Source organism: Dryas octopetala, chromosome 7 (assembly GCF_963921425.1).
Source record: "Dryas octopetala chromosome 7, drDryOcto1.1, whole genome shotgun sequence".
NCBI classification, from domain to species: domain Eukaryota; kingdom Viridiplantae; phylum Streptophyta; class Magnoliopsida; order Rosales; family Rosaceae; genus Dryas; species Dryas octopetala.
Window position 1 is genome coordinate 9,534,525 of NC_141372.1, and position 25,079 is coordinate 9,559,603.

Sequence of the window (25,079 nt, forward strand, 5' to 3'; positions counted from 1 at the left end):
AGCACTTTGTACCATGTACAAGTTACAACCCAGCATGTTAATAAAACCTCCCTTTTTCCCTTTAACCTTTGTACAAAACTAAAAAAGAAAGAAAGCAAAAGGCCTATATATGTGAGTAAAATGAAATCAGCAGAAAAAAAGGGCACCACCGCACTACCACCTCCCATGTTTAGAATATAAAATCCCATGGGTATTTGAAGCTTTGCATCACAATATAGAAAACCCCATCACTCTTCACTCATCACTCATCACTCATCACTCATCACTCATCACTCATTGCACATAGACACTCTCTTTCCAAAACCCAATATCTACCAACAAAAAGTGAAGCAAGAGAAAAGTTCGTAGCAAAGACCGTCAATATCATAAATCTGTCTTTTTCCAATATTGACACATACCTTTAATCTCAAATATGTGAATGACTTGAAATTTTTCAATTTACTGATGATCGTTATGAAATAACACAGAACATAAGCTAGCCAGGGACTGCTGTCTAATATACAAGAGTAGAAAAAGATGGAAAACCCCTCTACTCTAACAAGTAACAACTTCAAGTTTACTGAAGGCAACTATTTATTTCATAATATAAATATTTTATATCAGATTGCCGCAGATAGTTTTACTTGAATAGGCATAACTATTGGGCATAAAGAAACCAAACATAACCAAAAACAGATATCAAATCTATTGCATCCACAAGAAGTACAACTCTTAGACCAGAACAGTTCAAGCACTCTCATGTTCAACCAGGGTCAAAAGCATTTTCTCATAATCTCCATTTGTGTCTTTTTTAATGGCCTGATCCAGAGTGACACTATTCCTTTTGTGGTACTCTTCCTTTATAACCTTCATGTCAACCTCAGCCCTCGTACAGATGACTCTGGTGAGAGCTCCTTCATCCGTTCCTAGTTTGTTGATTGCCAGACGAAGGGCCTTCTCAAAATACTTCTCAGGGTGAATCAAGCACTTAATTGTGGCCCTTAGTATTGCAAGGTACTCATCCTTGGGGTCAGCTTTCAAGTCCTGTACATAGAAATTAACACTCATCAAATCCAAACCTCTTGAAATATAAGAAAGGAGGTATGCAATGCATTACACTAACAAAAACAAAATTTTAAGAAATTAGAGTAAGCTTTTAAGGTTGGGTTTCTTTTCTTATTTTCTTCCATTAAATTTTCCTTCTAAAAAGGCCTAGATGATTTTTTACAACAACAATGATAAAATATGATGCAAAGGTCATCATCTTGGTCAACCATTCATGATTCTGTTAATAACTAACTATACAACTTTAGCATGTTTTCCTTATTCCCAGTCCTTATCTTGAAGCAGAAAACCTATATTCTTTATAAGAAAAGTCTAGCCTTCCGAACTACGAAGGCATTTTTCAAAGCTGATAACAGAATCATGTAAAGAGCACAAAAAGAAATCTGAGGATACCAGGCCAAAAATAGTTCTATAAAACTCACTTGCATACCTTATTGATATCATTCCCAAATTCATTTTTGTAGTGATTGAGAGTTGCATTGATCTGCACTTTGCTCCGTGTAGCCAAAATCCTGATAATATCCTCATGATTGTAGGCCTTGTCCGAGATCTTTTCATGGAGTATCTTAGCCTCTGATTTTGCCAGAGTCATGTTCACCTAATCTCCCTCATATCTATATGCGCTAACAAGAGGTGCCAAAAGCTGGGAATTGAGAGCAAAGTTAGGCAGTAATTCTCTATTTGGTGCAAGGAGAAAAAACTTCTTAAATGAAATAAAACTTTGATATGGTAAGTCCATAACAAAATTAACTTGCCCAGAAGAAATTAACTTTGATATAAAATTAAAAAATTTGAAAAAAAGAAGGCATATCAATGGATGACTATATCCAGTGCCTTTGGTTGAGACTGGGCTAATCCTGTTCCATTGCCACCAGCCATTATATGATTGATCATTTTCACCCACACGTCTGTGGGAAGCTTAGAAACGGTTTAGGAATTACAGATATGTTATAACCTGTCTTGAAAGTCTATTTTCCTTTAATTTGAAGAAAGCATTTTCATGAATTCAAATGTGAAAAACATCCCTCATCATTTACTGCATCTGTTCAAACAAATCGAAATCGTTGCTAAAATGATCACAGTATGAATGTTGTACAGCCTTCTTGGAGTGGGAAAAGACTGCATAGAATTTTAAAAGTACATTGTTTTTTGTTTTCAAAACAATAGAAAAGGAACTTCATATTCATTTAATACCTAGATAACTCAAGTGGAAAAGTCTTCTATTAGAAGATAATCTATACTCCTTCTAGACTGAAAGAGCTATACTGAAGAAGCTGTACCTTGCGAAAGTCCCCAGTTGTGTGGTGTGCAACATCCTCTTCAAGGGACCTCTTATAGCGAGAATGATAAGCCTGCCTCGCCAAAAGTAGATCATGTGAAGACTTAGAGCAGGCTATTTCCACAAGAACCTGATTGCTTTTAGTCCACTTCTTTGTTGCCTCATTGGCCAAAAGTGCATCGCGTTCAGCAGGATCAAGTGTCCAAAGCAGTATCACCCTCTGAGTAAGAGAAATTCAGAAAATCAAATATGTCAGCCCTTTCAACAGATGTGTTTGCTTCCACCCATAAGTTAATTAGCCAAAGATTAAGCTTGTGAAAACTAGTATCATGGATTCTTATCCAATCAGGAAGAAAAGAAAGCTGAAAACAATGATAGCTTATGCCCTGCCTTGTCTTTGAAGAATCATGGTACGTACCAGCCTATGAAAAATATATGCATTCAAATTAACGCAACTAATGCAAAAGAAAGTGCATTGCAAAACTGACCTCAAAGTCACTTGAAAGTTCTTTGTCCAATTCCTTGAGGAGATCTTCTCCATAAGCTTCAGCATAAGCCTTTCGGATAGCCTTTCTTTGAGCAGCATTTCTATGCCCCAAGATGGATATGATCAAATCCTCATTGGTCCCCCATCCTGCAATCATATCGACAAAAAATTTAAGATTACATAAAACCAAACAACCTGAACATGAAAGTGAAGATACAACACTGGTCTAAACTATTAACGGTAAAATAATTATTCTCATGTTGGGAAAATTCATCAAATCAAAGAAGGTACATAGAATGTCCTGGGAAAATTTATGCTGTCAAGAATCAAACAGATCAAATAATTAACTTCACTCTATTGCTTCCTCTACCAAATGACACGTTTTCTTACAGTAAGAACTGAATAGCCTTCTCTTCCACCAAGGTTTTTGATCATTTACTATTACTCATCCATCACTTTAAACATTTCATGTCAAAACCATTGTCATTTAAAATCAGATCATCTACAAACCTGCTACAATTTACGTATACCAATTATTATTATTATTTTTTTTCCCAGTAGAATTAACCCAAATACATTATCTTCTTCTGATACAAACAGAGATTTGGTGCAGAGTGAAGTGACCAACATGTAAAACAAGCTTAACAGATCATCGTTTAAAAAAGGCAGGCAATCACATTCACATGGACCATTCTTGCACCAACCCACCAGACCCCACATATATAAAACACCGATCTGACCATTGATCACTGACAGAGTGAATGAGATGAATAACAAGACGGCTCATTTTCCATAATCAGATCATTTACGTCATGTTTAACGTTAACAATCGGATCGGTGAAATGGGGTTGGTCGAGAATCAATCTTGAAGCGAATTACAAAAGATGGGGCATGTTATGATAGGAGCAAGAAATGATGCGAAGGAGAAAACGATCAGAAAATAAAAGAAGAACCTTTGAAGGCCTTTTTGAGTTGCTCACAGTCTTCGGATGCAGAAGGAACTTGATTAGGGACATGAAGGGTTGACATCGTAACTTTTACTTTCTGATTCTCTCTCTTTGTAAGAAAATTGAAACTGAGAAAGGCTGTGTTTGTATATGAGTTTATGACCCTTGGTTTCTATATATATGGTATTTGTAGTATCGCCATTGCAATTACTGCCAGTGCCACGTCAAATTCAACTTACCTGTTTTTCTTATTAAATTGTTGATTTTGTTTATTAATTTTGAAAATTGAATCGGTTCGTATTGATTTTTAGCTTTGTGGGGTCTTTTCTTCTCTGTTTGTACAAACTCAAATTCGTCTGTATGTGTTGCTGCATAGCCTGCATTGTCTTGTGGCTAGTCGTTTTGCATATAACATATAGGCATACAAGACTTAAATGCACTGTATATAAAATATATCAAACCATTATACAAATTTTATACTCTTAAATTTCTCACAAGTAAAAAAACAATCTTTTAACATTGAGGCATCCTACATGTAGGGCATTATACAAGAGCGGCACACAAGTGCATGAAATAGATTACAATAAGAAAACATCTAAGAAGAACTTTCCTTCTATGAAGAAGACTCACACAAAGTGAATGTACGTATAAGAAAGAAGCACATTCCTCAGGTAGTCAAACCATGGAGAGCCAGCAATTCACCAAATGTTATCATACGCAATGGCTTTGACAAATGCAGTCTTTGAGCTGAGAAGTGTAGAGAAACTTGTTTCATTGTTGGACGGGATTGCGGACTGGCATTCAAGCAGGCAAACGCTGTCTTCACAAGAGAGAGCACTTCCCCTGCTTCTTGATGTGTAGGTGGGAAAATGCGTTGGTCCAAAAACTCCACAATTGGGATTTGATGGCTTGGTAATGCAGATGAAGACAGAGAGGATGACAATGATGACGATGATGACGACCCTGATGATAAAGATGTGAGAAGATCTCCCGGATGCCTTCCCAAAATTATTTCGAGTGTTACTACTCCAAAGCTATACACATCGCATTTCTCATTCACTTCCATTGTATAAGCAAGCTCTGCTTAAAGAAAAAGCTCATAACAATGGCATTAATGTTAGCATATAGATATAACTATTCAATGAAAGTTTACAGAAATTAATTGTATCTTGCATAAATTGTATGATGCTATTAGTGATTACTTAGAAGTGTACACGTTTAACCTTAATAAACCTCATCCTAACCATGAAAACGAATCATTGGCCTAAAAACAAAAGCATATAATATGTTAAATATACAATAATGTAAGGGAAAATTTTTAGCAAAATGACTTCAACTATACCTGTTTTGTAGTTGAGGATTCGATTTCACTTTGTTCCAATTAAGGACTATAATTAAATGTTATTGAGATCAAGGAATTTCCGTTAAGTTGGTCACATGACCTGCATATGACCAACTTTATGGACAAAATTATTTAACAATTAAAAAATAGTTATAAATAACATTTTAGCTTGGCCAACCCTCTCTCTCTCTCTCTCTCTCTCTCTCTCTCTTTCTCTCTCTGTGAACGCCGTCGGCACCCTTTCACCAGCCTCCGATCCAGTGGGTTTTGATTACCTCAGATCGGGTGGATTTAATTGCTTCGGTGGGTTTTGATCCAGAAAGATCAAATCTTGAAAATCCTTGTGAACCATTCCCAAATCTTTGTTGCGGTGGGTTTTGATCCAAAAAGATAAGAGTTTTTCTTTGTTTGTTTATGTTTCTCTCTATATCATACCTCTTTTTTTTTTTTTTTTTTTTTTTTTTTTTCATTTTAATTTTTTTTATTATATTTTAGTTTTATTTGTTTAATTATTTTAGTTTTATTTTTTGTAATTAATTTTTTAGAGGAATTGACATTTTTACTCTTAAAAATTGGTCATGTGCTTGGCACATGATCAATTTTTGACAAAAGTTATAACAGTGTTAAACGAAAAATCATTGATTGAGACTAACAGTTAATTATAGTCCTTAATTAGAACAAAGTAAAATCGGAATCCTTAACTGCAAAACAGTGTATAGTTGGAGTCCTTTCTAAAATTTTCTCTAATATAAAAGACATAAAACTACAATATTACCTGGTGCCACATATCCGTATGTGCCTGCAAGGGTAGTCCAATTACTTGAGTCTGGGTTTAAGAACTTAGCAGTGCCAAAGTCTGCAACACAGCCCTCATATTCAGAATCCACCAAAATGTTCTTGCTTGATATGTCTCGATGCACAATTGGTGGCAAGCAATCGTGGTGCATGTAGCACAAGGCATGAGCTACACCTTTAACAATATTCACTCTTTTACTCCACCCCAATTCTTTAGCTTCATCATCTTTGCTCAATATTGTGGCCAAGCTACCCCTTTCTAGATACTCATATACCAAAAATGAGTGCTGTATATGGGAACAAAAACCATAAAGCTTCACAATGTTTCGGTGTCGTATCTCAGTTAGTGCCCTTATTTCATTCAAGAACTCTTTTTGAAAATTCTTTTCACCATTGCATAGCAGGTGGAGTTTCTTCACGGCAACTATGTTGGCAGATGACAAATTTGCTTTGAAGACGCTTCCATGTCCTCCCTTCCCGATGCAATATTTCGAATCAAAATCCTCGGTTGCCCTTATGATTTCCTCATACATCATTTTTCCGTCAAAGTTTAATATTGAAAAAGAAACCTCTTCAAGCATGATGTTTTGTTCTAGATGCTGATGCTTTTTTTTTCTTTCTAGTACAAAGACAAATGTAAATATAGAAGAAAGAAGTAAAATTGCTACCACAAGAGAAAATGTGATTACAAATATGAGCTTGTGGTACTTCTTTTCCTTTTTTGGGCTATGTTTGCAGGGTTGCAAAGCTCCAACATTGCCGCACAATCCCTTGTTCCCTTGTAAAGCTTTTTGGGGAGCATTTTGAAATGCGCTGATGTTGGGAAGGGGACCTTCCAAGTCATTGTAGGATATGTCAACATGCGATAAGCCGTGCATGCCTGTAAAACTTGTTGGAATGAAACCAGAAAGATTATTGTGGGAAAGATTCAACTTCACCAAACTCTCCAAATTGCTCATTGCTGATGGTATCTTACCTCCAAGCGAGTTGGCACTTAAATCAAGTTGGGTCAAGTGAACTAACTCCCCCAATTGAACTGGAATTCCTTGATTGAACTGGTTGTTGCTCAAATTCAAGTAGAATAATTTGACCAAGTTACCCAAAATGCTAGGGATTGAATCATTGAATTTGTTTGTGGACAAGTCGAGATATTCAAGATCAGTCAGTGATCCAAATTCTGAGGGTACACGACCAGACAGTTGATTGCCACCCAACATCAGCCTCTCTAAAGAAGTCAATCTTCCAAACTCCTTTGGGATCATCCCAACTAAACGATTTGAAGAAAGATTGAGTTCCTGAATTTGGATTGCGTTGCCAATTTCAGGCGGTATACTACCAGTAAGGTTGTTTCCCCCAATTCGTAAGGTTGTTAAATTTGGGCACAATCCCCAGTTGTGTGAGATTTCACCATATAAGTTATTGTCACCAAGATCTATAAAATGAAGATTTGGATAGACACCAAAATCTTCAGATATATTGCCTGTCAATTGGTTCCCATTAAGACGCAATCTGAATAAGGTCTTGCAGGTTTTGAAGCTTTTGGGGATTGGACCAATCAAATGGTTGTTGTCTACTGTAAAGTTTGTGAGTTGTCTACCTTGGCAGAGGTTTTGAGGCAAATAACCAACTAATTGATTATCAGACAAGTGCAAGACAGTCAACCTAGTGAGTAAGATTTCTTTAGGAATTGTGCCAGAAAGCTTATTTGTATGCAGAGAGAGAATGGTAAGATTTCTTAAATCACCTAAGGCTGCTGGGATTGAACCAGAAAGATTGTTTGTAGAAAAGCTTAATAGCACTAGAGACTTCAAATTTCCTATTTCCGGTGAGATAGGACCAGAAAGTTGATTGCTATGGAGGGATACCCTTGTTAGCTTTTTCAAGTTTCCAAAATTTGGAGGGATAGGCCCTGTTAAATAGTTGTAGCCCAAGTCTAGATCTACCAGTGACTGCAAGTTCCCTATCTCTTTAGGAATAGTGTCAGACAACTTATTTGTATCGAGAAAGAGAAAGGTAAGATTTGTTAGTAGACCGATTTCTGGTGGTATTCTCCCAGACAACTGATTGTCAGAGAGATCAAGATAAATGAGTTTTGAGAGGGAACTGATCTGAGGTGGGATGGGATCAAAGAGTTGATTGATGCTGAGGTCAACATGTTCAAGATTAGGCAAGGACATGAAAGAAAATGCATGTAGCGTACCTTGTAAACCAAAGTTGGTAAGGTTTATTCTGGTGACACTTCCAGCGGCGTTGCATGAAATACCAGCCCAAATGCATGGGCTTGCATTTGAATTTTGATTGGTGGAAGAATTGGTGGCATTGTTACTGGGAAGGTAAGTCCATGAGGTGAGATTATTGAACTGGGTTTGATTTTGAAAGCTGGCTTTCCATTTAAGAAGAGCCTCTGCTTCAGTAGGAGCAGCAGAAGCAAAAGCAAAGTTTGATGATGAAATCAATTCAACATACAAGATAAGGCAAACTGCTACAGAGCATGATACTTTTTCGTAAGTTGAAGATGTCATGGTTTTTCTTTTTGGTGTATATAATGTTTAGACTACTTCTGGGACTTATTTATTGTGCCAATTGCCTTGCGTTAGCTACAATTATTCTATGCCCTGTTGTTGTCTATAATAAATTCATAAGTCTTTAGGGTTTAGATTTGGAAGTCTTTCCAGTATCTTCTTCAAATTTAATTTCTTGATTAGGATGTATTAAAAGTTTTTGTGGCCATAAAATGAGGGTGTGCATTGGATTAATTGATGCAAGAATTGACAGCATAGACATTTGCACATGCATGACTATGAATGCATTCGCAAGTGGAGGTTGAGGGGAACATTGTCATATACGTTCACTGTTACTAATTTTTCAACAATTTACATTCTAAGCATTCATGACAATCTGTTCAAGAATTTTATCGAACAAAACATAGTTAAAGTAAGTTCAACCTTCAATGAGGCAAAAATCCCACTTTACGCACACAAACAAAGAAAACTATAATCAACGAAAAGGAGACCGAAAAGGAGGAATATAATCAACGATGGATAACTGCAACTCCAAGTAGAATCACAAAAGCAAGCTTTTTATGCTCTGCGCATGTCGTCCTTACGTTTTACTGCGGCTGGGGTTCACTCTTCCAATCCTTCTCTTAAAACTCAAACTATACTTGAAATTATTCCCATAATATACTTTTACCGGCCTCATCATCTCCATAATTACATTTTTTTTTACCTTTTCTTTTATCTTTGTTTTGAAAAAATAAAGAATAATTCAAATATTTACAAACCATCTTTTGGTCCACTTTAAAAACCATCATATATATGTACCCTTATAATGAGATTAATTCCATTAGGTCCACTTTATAAACCATATTTTGAACACCCATTGTAACTATCAAGAATTCTAACATCCACACCTAGCCCGAACAAGATCTTATGCGTGAATCCTTTATACCATATATATATGAAGTTTGTATGGATGAGATCCTATATGGGAATCCTTTATGCTAATCATATACATGAAGTTTGTCCGGACGAAATATACAAAAATCTTTTACAATAAAAAAGCTTCTTGTATAGAATTGGTATAAAGTTAAGACTCAAGTGTATAGGATCCTATACGAACCAAGTGCAGATGACCCGGGTGTGGATACAATAATCACCCATGTAATACTAAGCATATATATGAGGTTCCAACTGTACAACACTAATCATCAATATTTTTTAATTTTCTAAGACTTATTTCTTTGAACTTGTGTATGACTTTCTTATAATTAATTGTATTAACATTCCACAAATAACATGTACAAAAAACCATGTAAATAACCTTTTTTTTTTGGACATAATTGTTGGTTTCAAATGATTTAATAAAGGCGAGGGTTTGAAGGTGATCGGCCTGAGCGTCTTATGAACTGTTTCTCTTTGCTTATCATTGTATTTTCTGATTTGGCCTTAATTAATTATAAAAAAAAAAATTAAACAACTCTCAAATTTTAGTTACTTACTATAATCTACTTACTGAACACACACAGACAGAGATACAACAGTATGTCGTTCCGTATTTTGTTTCAAATTTTTTCTTGATTAGCTAGGATGGTTTAGCGAAGACTTTGGAGTTTTAAGCATGCTCAACCTGTATTACAACTCTGCTGTCTTAGTTCTCTATTAAATATTTTTGTGGCCTTAAAATGAGCGTGTGCGTTAGGTTAATTGATTCAAGATTTGACAACCAAAAGGAATCTTCAAGCTCATGTTGCAGATGCATGACTACAAAATTCATTTCCAAGTTGGGGTTCAGGAGAACCTTCTCATAGACTTTTCGTTGCATGGCTTGTGGGGCTTGTGCATGTCCACTGTTACTAATTAATCAACAAGTCACATCCTAGCTAAGCATCCATGAAAATCTTTATGCTCCTAGCAAGAAAAAAAAAAGATTATAAATCAAGAATTTTATCGAACAAGACATGGTTAACGTGACGTTCAATTTCCAATGAGGCAAAAATCTCACATTATACAACAAAAAAAAAAAAAAAAAAAAAAAAAACAACAAAAAGAAAAAAAGAAAAACACATATTGGAATTAGAGTAGAAGATGACGAATCTTGCCTAATAACTTGGGTCGTGGGGAATTCCTTGGAGTTTTTCATACACTTGTGTCAAAGTCTTTGTCTGTCATCTTCAAAGACTAAGAACAGCTCATCCACTTGAGTAGAAAAAGAACAAGAACAGGAGAAGAGTGACCTGCACGGCACGCATGTATCAAGAGGGGAATTGCAAAGAGTGAAAATTCAAGCAATATAAGAAAATAAGCCATAGAGCATATTTTATCAGAATAAGTTGAAGATGTCATGGTTTATGTTAGTGATGGCCGGGTTCCCCCATCTTGCTACTGACCTAATTAAAGCTCAAAATACAAAAGTAAAATATATTTTCTCTCATACTGATTACATACTTGGCTACCTCCTATATATAGCAATCAACCAATTCATATATTCCTCTAGCCCTTAACAGTGTCAACGTCTTTGTCTCTTATATTCACAGTAAATTCACTTATATATGTTCCTCAATGAGGTTAGGTGCAAATTGTTTTCTGTTTTGGGCCTTTGGCCCCAAGTCACCCAAAAAAAAAAAAAAAATTAAGATGCAAATGTTGCATTTCTTGTTAAATTTAATGAAATGAAATTGATAGCAGTAGTGAGAGTGTTATTTGATGAAATTGATAGAAGTGAGAGAGGGGTTTGAGATGTGTCCCATACCTGGGGGTGCTTGAAAATGTTTTTCTTTGGTCCATGGACTTGATTCAGGAATTAATTGACTGCACAAGGGAATCTTTAGGTGCCAATTAACAATCATTCAATCAATTTTTTTTTGTTTCCTAGTATGTTCATGTTGTGCCTACTGAGAGAGTGAAGGGATTGGATTTGGGCTCAATTTAATGGTCGTGTCTAAGGTTTCGGACTCGAGCCTGGTCCACGTTCTAGTGCCTCAAAATATGCAAATAACCCCTACGTTGGTTAATTTTTTGGTACAATTTCTTTTTGGAAATTTTTTTTTATCAATAATCCAATAGCTAGTTAGTCACAAATCTGATATTTTAGGTTCACTTTTCTGATTTGTCTCTTAAAGCCCAACTATAATTTCAGATAAAAAAAAAAAGTTTACGTTAATTTACCTGATCTTTTAAATTTATTCTGATGAGAGTTGCATTGATCTGTGCTTTGCTCCGTGTAGCCAAACTCCTGATGATATCCTCATGATTGTAGCCAATTCATGGACAGAAATAAGAGTACGTACATCTGGTACTTATTTATAGTGCTAACTGCCCTGCATTCACTACTACAAAAATCGTCATAGATGACATCTAAACAGTGTCATCTTTGACATTTAATGACACTTTGTAGTCATCTATGTGGGTGTCATTAAAAGTCACAATAGATGACTCATTTTAGGTGTCATCTAATATCTATCATGACACACATTGTGTGTCATAAAAACTTAATTTTGGTGTCATCATAAGTATTACATGATATCTAAAACGTGTCATAGAAACTAAATTTAAGTGTCATCATAGGTATTACACGACATCTAAAATGTGTCATAAATCACATAAAAAAATGTTGTTAAAAGGTATAGATGATTCTTGATGCATAAAAAATGTGTCATTGAAAAGCAATGATGACATTTAATATGTGTCATTGAAATTGAAAAAATTTGTCATCAATATAACTTTGCATTTATATATATCTATATATTGTGCATATATATAATTTTATGGCTTTTAAACCATATACTAATTAAAGAAAGCATAATAAACTGAAAATATATTTAATTGCACCCTCAAAAGTACATTTGCATAATTCAATTTGTACAATATTACATATAAGTGCATGCAAGCCCTTCAAAATATTAGGCCTAATATAAAGTTCTTCAAAATATTAAGCCTAATATAATGTTTTTCAAAATATTAGGCTTAATATATAACATACTGTTGTATCAAGTTTCCAACCAACAGCTGCTGTTGCAACCTCCATACCAACAACAACAAACCACGATCTCCTAACTCGTTAGCGCTCTTGGTCCTCTTGGATTAATGCATTAACAAGTTTTGTCGACTCTATTCGCACAACATCAATTTCTTCTTGTGTATGTGACTTCCTTTGAACTGCAATAACAATTAAGAAGAGATAAATCAAACTTGTCTAATAATCAATTGACTCAATTCTGATAGACAGTTATATAATATTACAAACCCATGCAAATAGAGAAAGCACTTTGTAACTAATAATGTCATAAATTAATGATGTAACCAGAGAAAGCAACTGGTAGATTAGTGGTGAACAAAATCTTAAAAAAATAGAGGCAAGACCAATTAATAGAAGATGAAATGCATCAGTCTTTTGTTTTTAATTCAACAATATGGCTCAGTAAAACATAGAAGAAATAACTTGCAAGTTACTGCCTCTTTAAGGCATCTTCTAAAGACACAACTACCAGACTAGCAGCTTTTTACAATTGTAGAACTATATTATGTTATTCTGTACACTGCAAGCATATAAACAAAACACCAATTATATATATGCTACCACATGTTGTCATGACTCAAAACACAAGTCAAATTCCACCAAGAAAATAATAAGTCAATTCAAATTACATGGAGGAGCTAAAACATTGCAAATAGAAATGGAAACAAAAGCCAACAATAACTTGACCAACCTATTGTCGTGAACAATCTCAACCACAGAACAAATGTTTGTGCTATATATGGAATACCAAATTCAAGAACGAGGCATTTTAAAGTACAAAGACTGAACCAATACAACTTCCAAGGGAATTCCTACCTTAGTAGAGATACTAGCTTTCAAATTAAAAGCAGGCCAATCTTCAAAGCCAGCCACACACTGCCCAAGGAAACACCAGCAATTAGTATATATATCCAACAATTAAATTCTATCTTCTTAGTAATTAGTACTCACCTTGTTTATAATTGAGCACCTTGGATCTTCAATGATCTCCTTCATGTACTTCATCACATAATAACCATATTCCAGAACTCCTACTTGACTTGGACACTACACCAAAACAACATGAAATGTAATTTAATGAGATCATTGTACTAATTTATTATTTGAGGTGAAAATACCATTATTTATAAATACTACTTTCCAAATTACATTTTTCCGACCCTTTCTTCCCTTTTGACCATTAAACATTTTTATTGCACTGCACATAAAACAAGTGAGTACATTGTTCTTCCAGTTTAATGAATAACAAAATGAAATTCACATCTGCAGGCAAGCTTTGAAGTAGGCACCCTGCATTTAAGAAAAAACAAAAATCAACAGCTTCATAAAAACAATATTATCAACTCATTTCATACTCAAGGAAATTATTTTATGCCTGTCAATTACATATAAGAGAACACAAAAGTGAAACTCACACTCTAGAACAAAGTGGCCCACAAAACTGCTCAGAATAACTTTTTGCTTACACACAATGCATGCAAATTCCCAGAGGCAGTGCTCTGTGGAAAATAACTACTGAAAAGTATGAAATTACTCCCAATGCTAAAGCATGACACTGAATATCAAACATCAGAGAAGAATACAATAAATAAATAGAAGGAAACAGGGGAAAAAAAAAAAAAAGCAATAGCATACCTTGGCCATATGCTGCTCCAGTGCCCACATAGATCCATAAAAGAAAAAAATAGATCAGATATAATAAAAGTAACAAAAGAGGCAGAAAGTAAAGAAGAATGACATATAGCAGGAAATGTACATTGAAAGCTAAAGTCTTTCAAGTCAACATCACAAAGATCACAATGAGCTACAGCAGGAAGGACTGGGGGCAGCAACATTGTGACATGCTTTAATTACTTCTGAAGGCTGCTTAAAATCCAAAGGACAAACTGCACATGCGAGAGTCAATTTCGTGAGAGACGGTGCAAGTCAAAAACATGTAAAATGTAACAATCACACTGTTACAAATCAAATAAGACGTATAAAATTGATCAGGAGGAAATAAGATGCACATAGTTCATTGACAAGTTAAAGCAATAGAAAAATTAATAAAACTTGAAACTCTAGAAAAGTGGGTGAACATACAGAAAGTTTTAGAATTTTCTGTTTGTGACGATGGGTCACCATGATTTCTCTATGCTCCAGATTGGATATTGTGGAGTTTCACAACACACTTGCCAGTTCCTTGTTCAAAATTAGCACCCATAATACTAGCTGGAATATTTACAAAAATCAAAAAATAAAAAATAAATGCACCCACACTAATTCACTAACTCAAGTAAGGGAGGACCAGTTTTAGCAACCATATTGCTTCTTCTTCACCCACCACAGAGTTTACATTATCTATTTCAATAGCTCCCCTGACATCAGATTTCTAGAAAAACAAAAGAAAATCAGAAGGAGATCAATTTGGTAACATATATACTAATATTAAACATGTTCATACATAATAGCTACAAAGCATTACCTGCAGATAATGGACTTAAAGAGGAAGATGGCAACGAGATAAACAAGACCTAGATAGGATATGATAGTAATAAAGCTGTAGGAGCAAGAAGCAAACAAATTTAGATTTTAGATGATAGACCTTTAATTTATGAGACAGAAGGCCATACATTGAAAAAAATGTAGAATTCAAGCTGTGTCAATATTGATCTCTTTTATTGAGGATTTGAAACCTGGCATAATATTAATTATATCCTTTGTGTAGGAGGATGATAGTATTATAAATGTTCCAATTCCAAACACAAAAACCGATCTTGATATATCTTTTCCACATTATTAAATCCACTGAGAAAATAACAAGAACAAAAAAATTAAGAATTGAAAACATTTTACAGTAGAAGTTGCAAATCGGTGCCTGAAGCAAAAAAGGAAACATCATGTGTTGTAGAAACTGATCAACAAAGAAACCTACAAATAAGCTTTCACACTTCAAAGAAACCAAAATAACCACCACACGGTCGTGTGTTCGGATTTAGGGTTTTTCGTTCCTTTCAATTTCATATGAATCCAGTACAGAGACGTAGAGCATAAAGATGGGACCAAGATTGATACCTGGGTTGAGGCTAACAACCGCCGGAGTCGCTGTAAACTTGCCGGAAAGCCGTGAGATTCTCTGTTTCGATACGCCGCCATGCATTGTCATCAAAACAAAAGAAAGGTACTAAGAGGTGCAGCGCATCGAGGATAGAAGGTTGGTACTGGTGCGACACCTTGCTGTCGCTAGAAACGGTGGATCGCTGGAAATGGGTTTGACGCTGTTTGGGTTCGAATCGATTTCTTGGCTGGGTGTTCGAGGAGACGGAGACCAAAGGGAGAAGGGGGAGGAGGAAGTGAGCAGCCCGATGCCGGTCTCGTCGCTAGCCACCGTCAAGTGGTGGCAAATCGAAGAGAAAACTCGAGGAGAGAGAGAGAGAAAAGAAAGAGATAAGGGTTTGCTGTATGAGAAAAAGTAAGATATTGTTTGGTATGAGAAAGTTAAATTTTTTTAAAGTGTGGATTAATGGAAGCCCAGCATGTGTCATAAAAGGAGTTTAATGACTTACTAAAAATAATGAGTCATTGTATTAAAAAAAAAACGGGTGTCATCTATTTAACTTTCTGTGGTAGTGATTAGCTATAATTATTCTACGTACGTGCCCTTCTTTTGTTTATTTCCATAATTATTCTTGTTTCAATTTCTTTCTTGATTAGGATGATTTAGGGAAGACTTAGGAGTCAAAGTCTTTGTCTGTCATCTTTAAAGACTAAGAACAGCTCAGCCACTTGAGTAGAAAAAGACTAAGAACAGGAGAAGTGTGACAGCACGGCAAGCATATATGTATCACATTGTATCAACAGGTATATTGCAAAGAGTAGGGGTGTGTTTCGGCCGGATCGGATCGGAAATAGAGTGTTCCAATTCCAATCCAAAAAATTTTGGAATGGAATTTATGTTCCAATTTCCATTCCAAAAAATCGGAATTTCAACATCTCATTCCGATTCGGAATTTTCAGATTTTTCGGAATTTTCGAAATTTTTCGGAATATAACATTTTCGGAACTTTCGGATAAACATTTAAAATTTTCGAACAAAAAATCGGAATTTTTCACATTTTCATAATATTTTTTAGAACATGTTCGGATTTTTTTTTTTGAATAATGATGAAATTAACAAACAAAAAAAATTAAAAGACAATAGATTATGATGCATTTCAATATTTATATTAAAATGTAATTAAAATATATGTCCAATTTAAAAAGAAAATTCAAAATATTAATTTAAATAACATTTAGAACCATACCATCCCATACCATTACCATAAAAAAAAAATCTAGAAAAGAAGGGAAAAAAAAAAGATGCAATCTAGCAAGGTTTTCATTGCTAGATTATGTATGTTATAAGAGAAATAAATTATGCATGATATATATATTGTGTATGTTTAATTGTATATATTATATATTATAACATACATAATATATAAGAGAAATAAATGTCACTATGAATGTATAAAAGGCTTAATAGCACATATCTTAGAGGTGGGGGATTAATCTTTAGAGCTCATCCAACATTGTTAGAATAAATGTCACTAGTAGATACATGTTACTCACATACACACATATATATATGTGTATATAAATACATGTTACTCATATATATATGTGTGTATATAAATACATGTTACTCAAATAATATAAAGATAATGATTATAACACCCAATTTTGGGCTTGCGCTTCCTGTGCAGCCCTATTGATTTTTCTGTTTACCTGTGCAGCCCAGTTGTCTCTTTGCCGGCCCATTTATTTTTCTTCCGGTCCACTGTTTTCTTTCAAATGCCATTTTTACCCTTACTGTTATAAATCGTTATTTTTGAATGCGCGGGATCATAGTTGCTCTGTGCCTCTGCTCGTAAAACTGAGCTTCGTTACTCGATCGATCAAGCTTTGTGTAGTCGATCTGGTATGGTTTTTGTCTCTCTCTCTCTCTGTCTCTCTCTCTCTCTCTCTCTCTCTCTCTTTATCTCTCTCTTTCTCTCTCTCGGTTTGTGCTTCATCTGGTATGGGTTTTGTATTGTTGTTTGATTTCAATTTCTGTATTTTTTGAATTTTAGATTGATTGATTGAAGATTTTCGATTCAGAATCTGTTTGTTTTTGGCTCTCTGTCTCTCGGTTTGTGCTTCATCTGGTATGGTTTTTGTATTGTTCTTTGATTTTCGATTTTTGTATGTATGGAATTTTACATCGATTGAAGATTTTTACGTTTAGAATCTGTTTGTTTTTTGTTTTGATTAATGATTTTAGGGTGTGGCTTTTGTTTTATTTTTTCATTGTGTTTGTTGTTGTTATTAGATTTGGTACTGTTTGAATTGTTATTGTTATTATTACTGCATGTTCGTAACTTTTTAGTTTTGGTTATTTTTTTTGCTTTTTTAGGTATCATGGATTCAAATTTCGTTGCGAGGGTTATTTACTGTTCTCAGACTGTGGTTTTGCCACTGTCTGTTAGTTGGAGTTTTTGTGGTTTGTGCAATTTGATTTGCACAAAGTTTAGTATGTTGAAGATTGGTTCGTTTGTGTTGAAATATGTTCTTGGCGGTCAATCTGGATGTGTATTGGCAGATGATCAGGACTTGAAGATGTTGTTTACTTGTTTGTCATTATTCAATGCTCAAATAGTTGATATTTTTGTTACTGACAGTGGTTCTAGTAGCAATTCTTTGTGTTCTGCTGATAGTGGTGGGATTTCAACAAGTGATTCAGCAATTTTTGAAAATGATTATCTAGGGTGTTATAAGGCTGAGGCGGAGAAGGTTTATTTGACCAAGGCTTGGGAAGGGTATATTGAAGGTGTTGGTCAAAGATTTGAAGGTGGTGTCATTGAGTTTAGGGAGAAGTTGTGCAAGTATGCTATTGAGATGGGTTTTAAGTTTGTGTATATTAAAAATGAAAAAACTCGTGTGTATGCTGAGTGCTTTAAGAAGCTTTCTGATGGTTGTCATTGGCATGTAAAGGCGTATCTTTGTAGAGTCAATGGTTGTTTTTACATTAGGCATTTGGATAATGTTCACACATGTCGTGGTGTGATTCGGGAAACAAAGTCTGAAAGATTGGTTTCTCGTATTGTGAAAAGTATTGTCGTTGATGATATTAGGTCTAATCCTGGGAAGAGGCCAATTGATATTGTGAAAGACATTAAAAATAGCTATGGTTTAGATGTGTCATACCGTACTGCCTGGTATGCTAAGGAGTTGGCAAAAGATGTTGTTTATGGTGATGACAAGGAGTCATACAAGCAGCTTGTTTGGTATTTGAAATCTTTGGTATTGAGTAATGATGGTACTGTTGCGAAATTGCAAGTGGATGGTGAGACACAACGTTTTCAGAAGCTGTTTATCTGTTTTGGTGCTTGCAAGAAGGAATTCATGGCATGTAGGCCGATGCTTTTTCTTGATGGTACTTTTTTGAAAAACAAGTTCAAGGGCCAATTGCTTGCTGCTACTGGAAAGAACGGAAATGAAGGTAATTTATTTGCTTTTAATGTGATTGTTTTTTGTGAATTTGTTTTGTTTTCATTGTGATTTGAAGTGTTAAAACTGTCTGATTTAATTGCTACTGTCAGTTAGTAGCTTTCTTATAATGCTTTGTTTTTGTAGGTTTCTATCCTCTTGCCTTTGGAATTGTGGATTCGGAGACTGAAGATAATTGGACGTGGTTCATGGAAAGGTTGGCTGATGTTTTGGTTCCTCAAAAGCGGATAGTTACTTTCATTACTGATCGGAATGCTGGTCTCATCAATGCTATTGCTACTGTTTTTCCGGGTTGGCCTCACAGTTTTTGTTTTCAGCATTTGAAACGTAACCTTGCAAATAGGTATCTGACAACACACAATAAGTATATGCGTGAGAGGTTTTTATTTTTGTTCATGTGTTGTGCTTATGCACGTACTGAGGAGGCATTTAACTTATCTGCTGGGAAGCTGGAGGCAGAGGGTGGTCGTCCTGCTATTGACTTTTTGGCAGAAGCACCATATGAAAAATGGTCTAATGCGTTTTTTAAAGGTAACAGGTATGGGGAAATGTGCAACAATGTGTCCGAGTCATTTAATTTTTGGATTTTGGAGCTGAGGTCCCTCCCCATTTTAGATATGATTGAAGGCATTAGAACCAAAGTGATGGAGAATATGGCAAATCGAAAAATAGAGGCAGAATCGTGGTCTACTGAGCTTTGTCCTAATTTGGAACTGAAGTTGAGAGAGAGATCCAAAGTTGGTTTGCACTGGAAGGTGATTCGATCTTCATCTCATGTCTACCAAGTTGAAGGGAAGGTGACTGTGTGTGTAGATTTGGAAAAGAAGACTTGTTCATGCCATGAGTGGCGTGTTTCAGGTTTCCCTTGTGCTCATGCTTTTGCTGCCATTCAGAGACATGGAGCTTCAATGTACAGTTTCATTGACAGTTATTTCAAGACGGAGTCTTTTAAGGGTTCTTATGAGTTTCCAATTTTTCCGGTTCCAAATATTTCTCAAGCATTATATGATTTTAGTCAAGATGCTATGATAGTTCAGCCTCCTATTACTAAGAGACCTTGTGGTAGGCCAAAGACAAAGAGGGCGAAGTCTATAGGTGAAGAAGCTGCTCGTGCCAGAAAGTGTAGTCGCTGCGGAAAACCTGATGGTCATAACCGGAAGACATGTAGAGAGCCAATTTAGTTTTATGGTTGCTCTAGGTTTTAGTAATAATGGTACTGCGTGACAGTTTATTGGTTTATAGGTTTTAAACAATTGAGGAAATTTTATGCATTGGCAATATGTGACTTGATTAATAGGAGCCCATTTGTAAATGATATTTTGGATAGATATTTTTTGTTACAGTTGCATAGTAACATTTTGTTACTATGTTGTTTTGGCTTTTGGAAATGATATTTTTTCATCTCTTAATTTTTGTTTATGTTATTCTTATGATTTTAAATTGTTGTGCTTGTTTTAATATGGTGGTTTGTGAAGTCCATGCATGTTTTGTGTTTCCCTTGTTACTGTTTTAATCACGTTTTTTGTTACTGCCTGGCAGTGGCAATTGCATATTGTTACTGCCTGGCAGTGGCAATCACATATTGTTCCATCGTTTGGCAGTGTCAACCTGTTAAGCATTTTAAAATTCAATATAAAAAAGACAAAAGAGTTCAACATAGGAATAAAATTCTGCAATATGTTTGAAACAAAAATACATAAACTTGAATTTTAAAACATAAAAAAGCAGTAGGTAAAGTCCTTCTTCGGCACAGCACAGAGTGTGATCAGTCCTTCATCTGGATTTTCTTGAAGGATTGAAGTTGCTGCGAAGTCCAGCTTTGTTCATGGTTAATGAACCTTTCAATTACATTTGCTTTGAACTTTTGAATGTCCTTTTTTGTGATTTTGTTGTTATTCAGCTCTTCTTTTGAAACTTTGTCCATATAATACATGACAAAGACCCCACAATCCAATCTGCAAATTATAAAATTGAATGGCATCAGTTTAAGATTATTTTTTTAATAATTTTGTTGAAATTGATCTATATGCATATGGTAGACGACTTACGATGTCTCTGACTGCTGTGGACAAATTTTAGATTGGTGAAGTTCGTAGTCATTGCTGAAGTCTTTCAACCATCTGAGTGTTGCTTCATTGTCATCTGTGAGCTCAACTTCAGTGAATTTGAGCTCTCTTGCAGTGCTTCTTTTGTTTAGCTTTCTTCTTATTCTTGATTCTAGAATACTATCCGCTACTTCCTGCATGACATAGATCCAGCTGTCCACGCGCGCTTTCTGCATTTTAAAGTACATTGTTTTTAAAATTTAAACACATTTCATATCAATCTTTAAGTCCATAGAATTTAGTTTTATGAAATCTAAACACATTTCATACCAGTCTTTGGGCTTTTTTGTAGCATATATCCATCTCGATCCTTCTTTGCTTCATGGGGTTGAAGTGAAGCCAATTTCCCGCATCCTTGTCCATCACAAGTAGTGTGTGATGAAAAGCTTCAGAAGTGACCATTGGGATGAATATCTTGTCCGACTTCCCCAAGCAATTAAGGAGAGGTTCAAAAAGGAATTGTTCTATCCCCAACTGATCATCTTCTGCATCCTTAATCTGTTATTGAATTGCCACTGACTGTCAGTAACAATGATGAAGTCTTGGTTAATTTTGAGTAATGAAGTTTTAAATGAACTTACTGAAGCAAAGGTTGTGAGGAATGTTGACTTTGCAGGTGTTTCAGATTCTATTTTGTCCATTTCCTCTTGCAGTAGTTCTCCAAATGCATCAATCATCTGGTATGCAAGATTTAAACAATGTTAAGTAGTTTACAATAATTTTTACTCTTTAAATTAATTTGAGTTTGTGTAGAAATTGGTCTTACATTGTTTGTCACTGCATTGTCCATGATCAAGTTTAGAACATCTTGTCTAGAGACTGCACTGATTCCACCTTCTCCTTTCTGCCATAGTAAGGTGCTGCATAAACAGTATATTGTAGTCAGTAGCTTAAGCTATTGTTACTGCCTTGCAGTGACAATCAGGTGTTTTAAAATTCAACATAAAAATGCAATAGTACCTGTGTGGGGCATTTGTCCAAAATTCAATTAGGAGTTGTTGAACTCTTTCATTCAATAATTTGAAGACCGGATACTTTGACCACTTTATGTTTTCGAGATTTGGTCTTTTTGCAGCTTGTAGTGTTAAGTCTGTATCACCTTCCTGGATCAGGTCATCATCTTCTTGTGTCAGGTCCAGGTCCAAATCAAAGTTTGGTTGTTCACTTTTTCCTTTGCCTTTTTCAGCTCTTGTCATTATCTTTCTTGTTTTGTGTGGCAATTCTGGTACGTCTTTTCTTGCAGCTTTCTTCTTCTTCCTTGGTTCAAAGTTGTATTCATATATATCATCAACCTTCCTAACTCTGTCTTCTCTCTCCTTTAACCTTCCCAGCATTGAGTATTGTACAATTGCAAGGCAGGGAGAAGACTGTTCAGGTTGATTCTGTGCAGGTAGATTGGGAGTTAATTGAACTGATGCAGCATTCTCAAAGGCAAAAGATGGTGAAGGCTCATCTTGATGCTCAGAAGAGTCTTCAGCTGTATGCCCTTGTTGAGGAGTCCTTGCAGCTTGAGGCTCATGTTGATGCTCAAAAGAATCTTCAGCTGGATGCTCTCCTTCCATTTGCTCGTCTCTTTCAGGTGAGATAAGTGGGCCTGACCTTTGTGCTTGGCACTCAATGTTCCCACTGTTAACCAACTTCTCTATCATCTCTTTCTGTCTTGAAATTGTTTCTTTCAGCTTCTCAATCTCTTCAAAGAGTGATTTTGTTTTGGCCTCTTGGACTTGTTGTTCCTCTATATCACTTCTTCTCTTTTCTTTCTCTTCATTGAGTAATTGCTTAACTTTGTTGTTCATCATTTTCAATTTCTTATTTTCTTGGCTCAGTTCATAATTGTCACTCTTGAGTTTCCCAATTTCTTCCTTTGCAGTGAGAACCATTTGCCAATAACTAGCATTTTTCTCATCAAGTATGGCATTGTAAGTGGTGAGTTGTTTAATCAATTTTTTGCCAATGACTTCATCTTCATCTTCATTGTGATCTTCATCTTCATCTTCATTTACCACTAATGTCTTTAATTCCTTTATGACTTCTTCATAGATGTTACGGAATTCTTCCATGTCCTTCTTATTCCCCCTACTGATTTGCTCACTTTCAAAGCGGTCTAACTGCATGCATAAAAGAAAATGTTTAGTGTTTGCCATATTGTTACTTTGATAAAGTGGCATTTTATTACAAACGGAAATGTGAAATTCCAGTTGTTACTACCTGGAAGTAACAATTAGAATCCCACATATTTGACAGTAGGAAATAGGCACACCCCAATATGAGAAATTCCAATTGTTACTACCTGGAAGTAACAATTAGAATCCCACATATTTGACAGTAGGAAATAGGCACACTCCAATATGAGAAATTCCAGTTGTTACTCCCTGGAAGTAACAATTAGAAATATGCATAGGCAGTGGCAATTTCTGGTTTGCAGGTGTTTGTTATTGTCTAATAGTGGCAACTTATAGAACAAAAATGCACAATAAATATGCAGTGGCGTTTTGTTATTATTTTTGAATTCTTACCTAAGCTTCGAGTGACGGTGACGGTTCTACTTCCACTTCCTCCTCTTTGTGTTTTTTATCTAACCAATCTTGGAGTGTCGGTTGTGGATCTTTATCTTCTTCTGATTCTTCTGTGTCTCCTAGCCGGCATGTTTCCTCATTAGTTGGTTTCTCCCCTCTTTCTTCATCATCAAACATGTTCTTCACAATTTAAAGTGAAGATTGTTAGTGTTTTGGTTTTGAAAATAGTTACTAGTATAAAGTAACTATATTTTGTTTTGCTTTTTTACCTCAAAGTCTTCAAGTGTGTAATGTTTCAACTTGAGATTGAGATCATCCAGATCCCATTTGACTATGCCAGGAGTTTCCTCCTCTCTGCCCTTGATTGGATTAATGATGTTTGTCTTTTTGCATATCCAATACTGGAATTCATCAAACAGAAAAATCGTACAAAAATGGTTAAACATAGTGTCTAAAATAATACATTCATATTTAATGAATTCATATTTAATGAATTCAGTTTAGTGCTTACCAGTATGGCAACAACACAACCAGCCATTGATTTACTGTCTTTGCACAATGATTTGTGCAAGTAATCATGCACTCCCTTTGCCCATGCTTTATGTACCATTCCATCCAAGTCTTCAGCATGCTTGACCAAGTCCCAAGCAAGGTGGTATCCAGAGTTTGGGAATAGGAAAGTAGCCAACAGGTACAAAATTATCAGACGTACAACATCGTCACTGTTGTCTTTCAGTCTTCTCTTCCTTGAAGTTTTCTGATTCCCTGCTGGTGTCTGAGGTTGTTTTCCTTCCTCTACTGCTTTATAGAGAGCATTTTGCACTGAGGTTCTATTTATCCTTTGTTCATCATCCTTAAAGTGATCTGTAATGAACTTGGATTTCTTGAAACCTTTTTTTGTCAAAACAACTTCATTTCCCAATTCTGGCAGCCCAAATAAATCAGCAATGTCACTTGTTGTAAGTTCTACTTCCTTGTTACCAAAATGGAACTTCTCTGTTTCCTTGTTGTATGCTTGGATGAAGAATCCAACACCATCATCTGATTTCACAGGGTTGCTTCCCATCATTTCATTACGAAATGCATTTATAAGTGGCCAAAAAGGTGTTTTTTGTAGCTTTTCGTATGCCTTGGGAGTCAGGTCATCTTTAATTAAGTCCATAGCACTTTGGAATGCAACCATGTTGCACCTGTACTGAATTTTTCCGGACTGTTTTGGTATAATGGTTTCTTCTTTTGCACTTATTGTTGCCCTTCTTGTGGCCATTTTCTTTGAATCCTGCAATAAAGCAGATAGTTAGTACCAAATGTGAGATTCCAATTGTTACTACCAGCCAGTAACAATTCCACTTCCTCCACTTTTCAGTCCTAAGTATCCTCACTGTTTTCCCTCAGTAACAATTCAAATGCAACACTGTTTTTAAGTCTAACCAAATGCCCCAGTCTGCAATAAAGCAGATAGTTACTACCAAATGTGAGATTCCAATTGTTACTACCAGCCAGTAACAATTCCACTTCCTCCACTTTTCAGTCCTAAGTAT

General features: G+C 35.4%; 4 protein-coding genes and 1 long non-coding RNA gene across 10 annotated transcripts; 1 reads left to right on the forward strand and 4 right to left on the reverse strand.

The window, feature by feature from the left end:
- Positions 1 to 726: 726 nt before the first annotated feature.
- LOC147279449 (annexin Gh1-like) lies at positions 727 to 3,882 on the reverse strand. The gene is made up of 5 exons (XM_086251200.1): positions 3,764 to 3,882; positions 2,812 to 2,957; positions 2,325 to 2,543; positions 1,475 to 1,687; positions 727 to 1,023 (listed from the first exon to the last, which is right to left on the reverse strand). The coding sequence occupies exons 4-5, from the start codon at positions 1,634 to 1,636 to the stop codon at positions 727 to 729; spliced, it is 459 nt and encodes a 152-aa protein (XP_086107326.1). The 5' UTR covers positions 1,637 to 1,687; positions 2,325 to 2,543; positions 2,812 to 2,957; positions 3,764 to 3,882.
- LOC147279450 (annexin Gh1-like) lies at positions 2,280 to 3,839 on the reverse strand. Its single transcript, XM_086252030.1, has 3 exons — positions 3,764 to 3,839; positions 2,812 to 2,957; positions 2,280 to 2,543 (listed from the first exon to the last, which is right to left on the reverse strand). The coding sequence occupies exons 1-3, from the start codon at positions 3,837 to 3,839 to the stop codon at positions 2,280 to 2,282; spliced, it is 486 nt and encodes a 161-aa protein (XP_086108156.1).
- A 282-nt stretch (positions 3,883 to 4,164) lies between the features above and the next one.
- Positions 4,165 to 8,447, reverse strand: LOC147279451 (uncharacterized). The gene is made up of 2 exons (XM_086251197.1): positions 5,875 to 8,447; positions 4,165 to 4,837 (listed from the first exon to the last, which is right to left on the reverse strand). Exons 1-2 carry the CDS (start codon positions 8,414 to 8,416, stop codon positions 4,425 to 4,427), a joined length of 2,955 nt encoding a protein of 984 aa, XP_086107323.1. The 5' UTR covers positions 8,417 to 8,447; the 3' UTR covers positions 4,165 to 4,424.
- A 3,735-nt stretch (positions 8,448 to 12,182) lies between these two features.
- Positions 12,183 to 15,888, reverse strand: LOC147279452 (uncharacterized). Of its 6 annotated transcripts, none has more exons than XR_015123647.1 (8): positions 15,465 to 15,888; positions 14,734 to 14,781; positions 14,493 to 14,621; positions 14,046 to 14,296; positions 13,560 to 13,700; positions 13,362 to 13,457; positions 13,227 to 13,286; positions 12,183 to 12,550 (listed from the first exon to the last, which is right to left on the reverse strand). It is a non-coding gene; the product is annotated as an uncharacterized LOC147279452 (long non-coding RNA). The 6 variants fall into 6 exon arrangements; XR_015123646.1 differs by having other exon boundaries at positions 14,711 to 14,781; XR_015123645.1 differs by adding an exon at positions 14,875 to 14,949 and having other exon boundaries at positions 14,493 to 14,781.
- A 3,397-nt stretch (positions 15,889 to 19,285) lies between these two features.
- Positions 19,286 to 20,098, forward strand: LOC147279453 (uncharacterized). Its single transcript, XM_086252031.1, has one exon. It carries the CDS (start codon positions 19,286 to 19,288, stop codon positions 20,096 to 20,098), a length of 813 nt encoding a protein of 270 aa, XP_086108157.1.
- The last annotated feature ends 4,981 nt before the right edge of the window (positions 20,099 to 25,079 follow it).

What these genes read in the sequence shown, in the direction of transcription:
- LOC147279449 (XM_086251200.1), bottom strand. Translation starts at nt 1,636, where the DNA reads ATGACTCTGGCAAAATCAGAGGCTAAGATACTCCATGAAAAGATCTCG. An exon ending in TTGGGAATGATATCAATAAG is followed by an intron (nt 1,024 to 1,474) that starts GTATGCAAGTGA and finishes TTCTATGTACAG; the next exon opens with GACTTGAAAGCTGACCCCAA.
- LOC147279450 (XM_086252030.1), bottom strand. Translation starts at nt 3,839, where the DNA reads ATGTCAACCCTTCATGTCCCTAATCAAGTTCCTTCTGCATCCGAAGAC. An exon ending in ACTCAAAAAGGCCTTCAAAG is followed by an intron (nt 2,958 to 3,763) that starts GTTCTTCTTTTA and finishes ATATGATTGCAG; the next exon opens with GATGGGGGACCAATGAGGAT. An exon ending in AACTTTCAAGTGACTTTGAG is followed by an intron (nt 2,544 to 2,811) that starts GTCAGTTTTGCA and finishes TCTCTTACTCAG; the next exon opens with AGGGTGATACTGCTTTGGAC.
- LOC147279451 (XM_086251197.1), bottom strand. Translation starts at nt 8,416, where the DNA reads ATGACATCTTCAACTTACGAAAAAGTATCATGCTCTGTAGCAGTTTGC. An exon ending in ATACGGATATGTGGCACCAG is followed by an intron (nt 4,838 to 5,874) that starts GTAATATTGTAG and finishes TTCTTTAAGCAG; the next exon opens with AGCTTGCTTATACAATGGAA.
- LOC147279453 (XM_086252031.1), top strand. Translation starts at nt 19,286, where the DNA reads ATGCGTGAGAGGTTTTTATTTTTGTTCATGTGTTGTGCTTATGCACGT.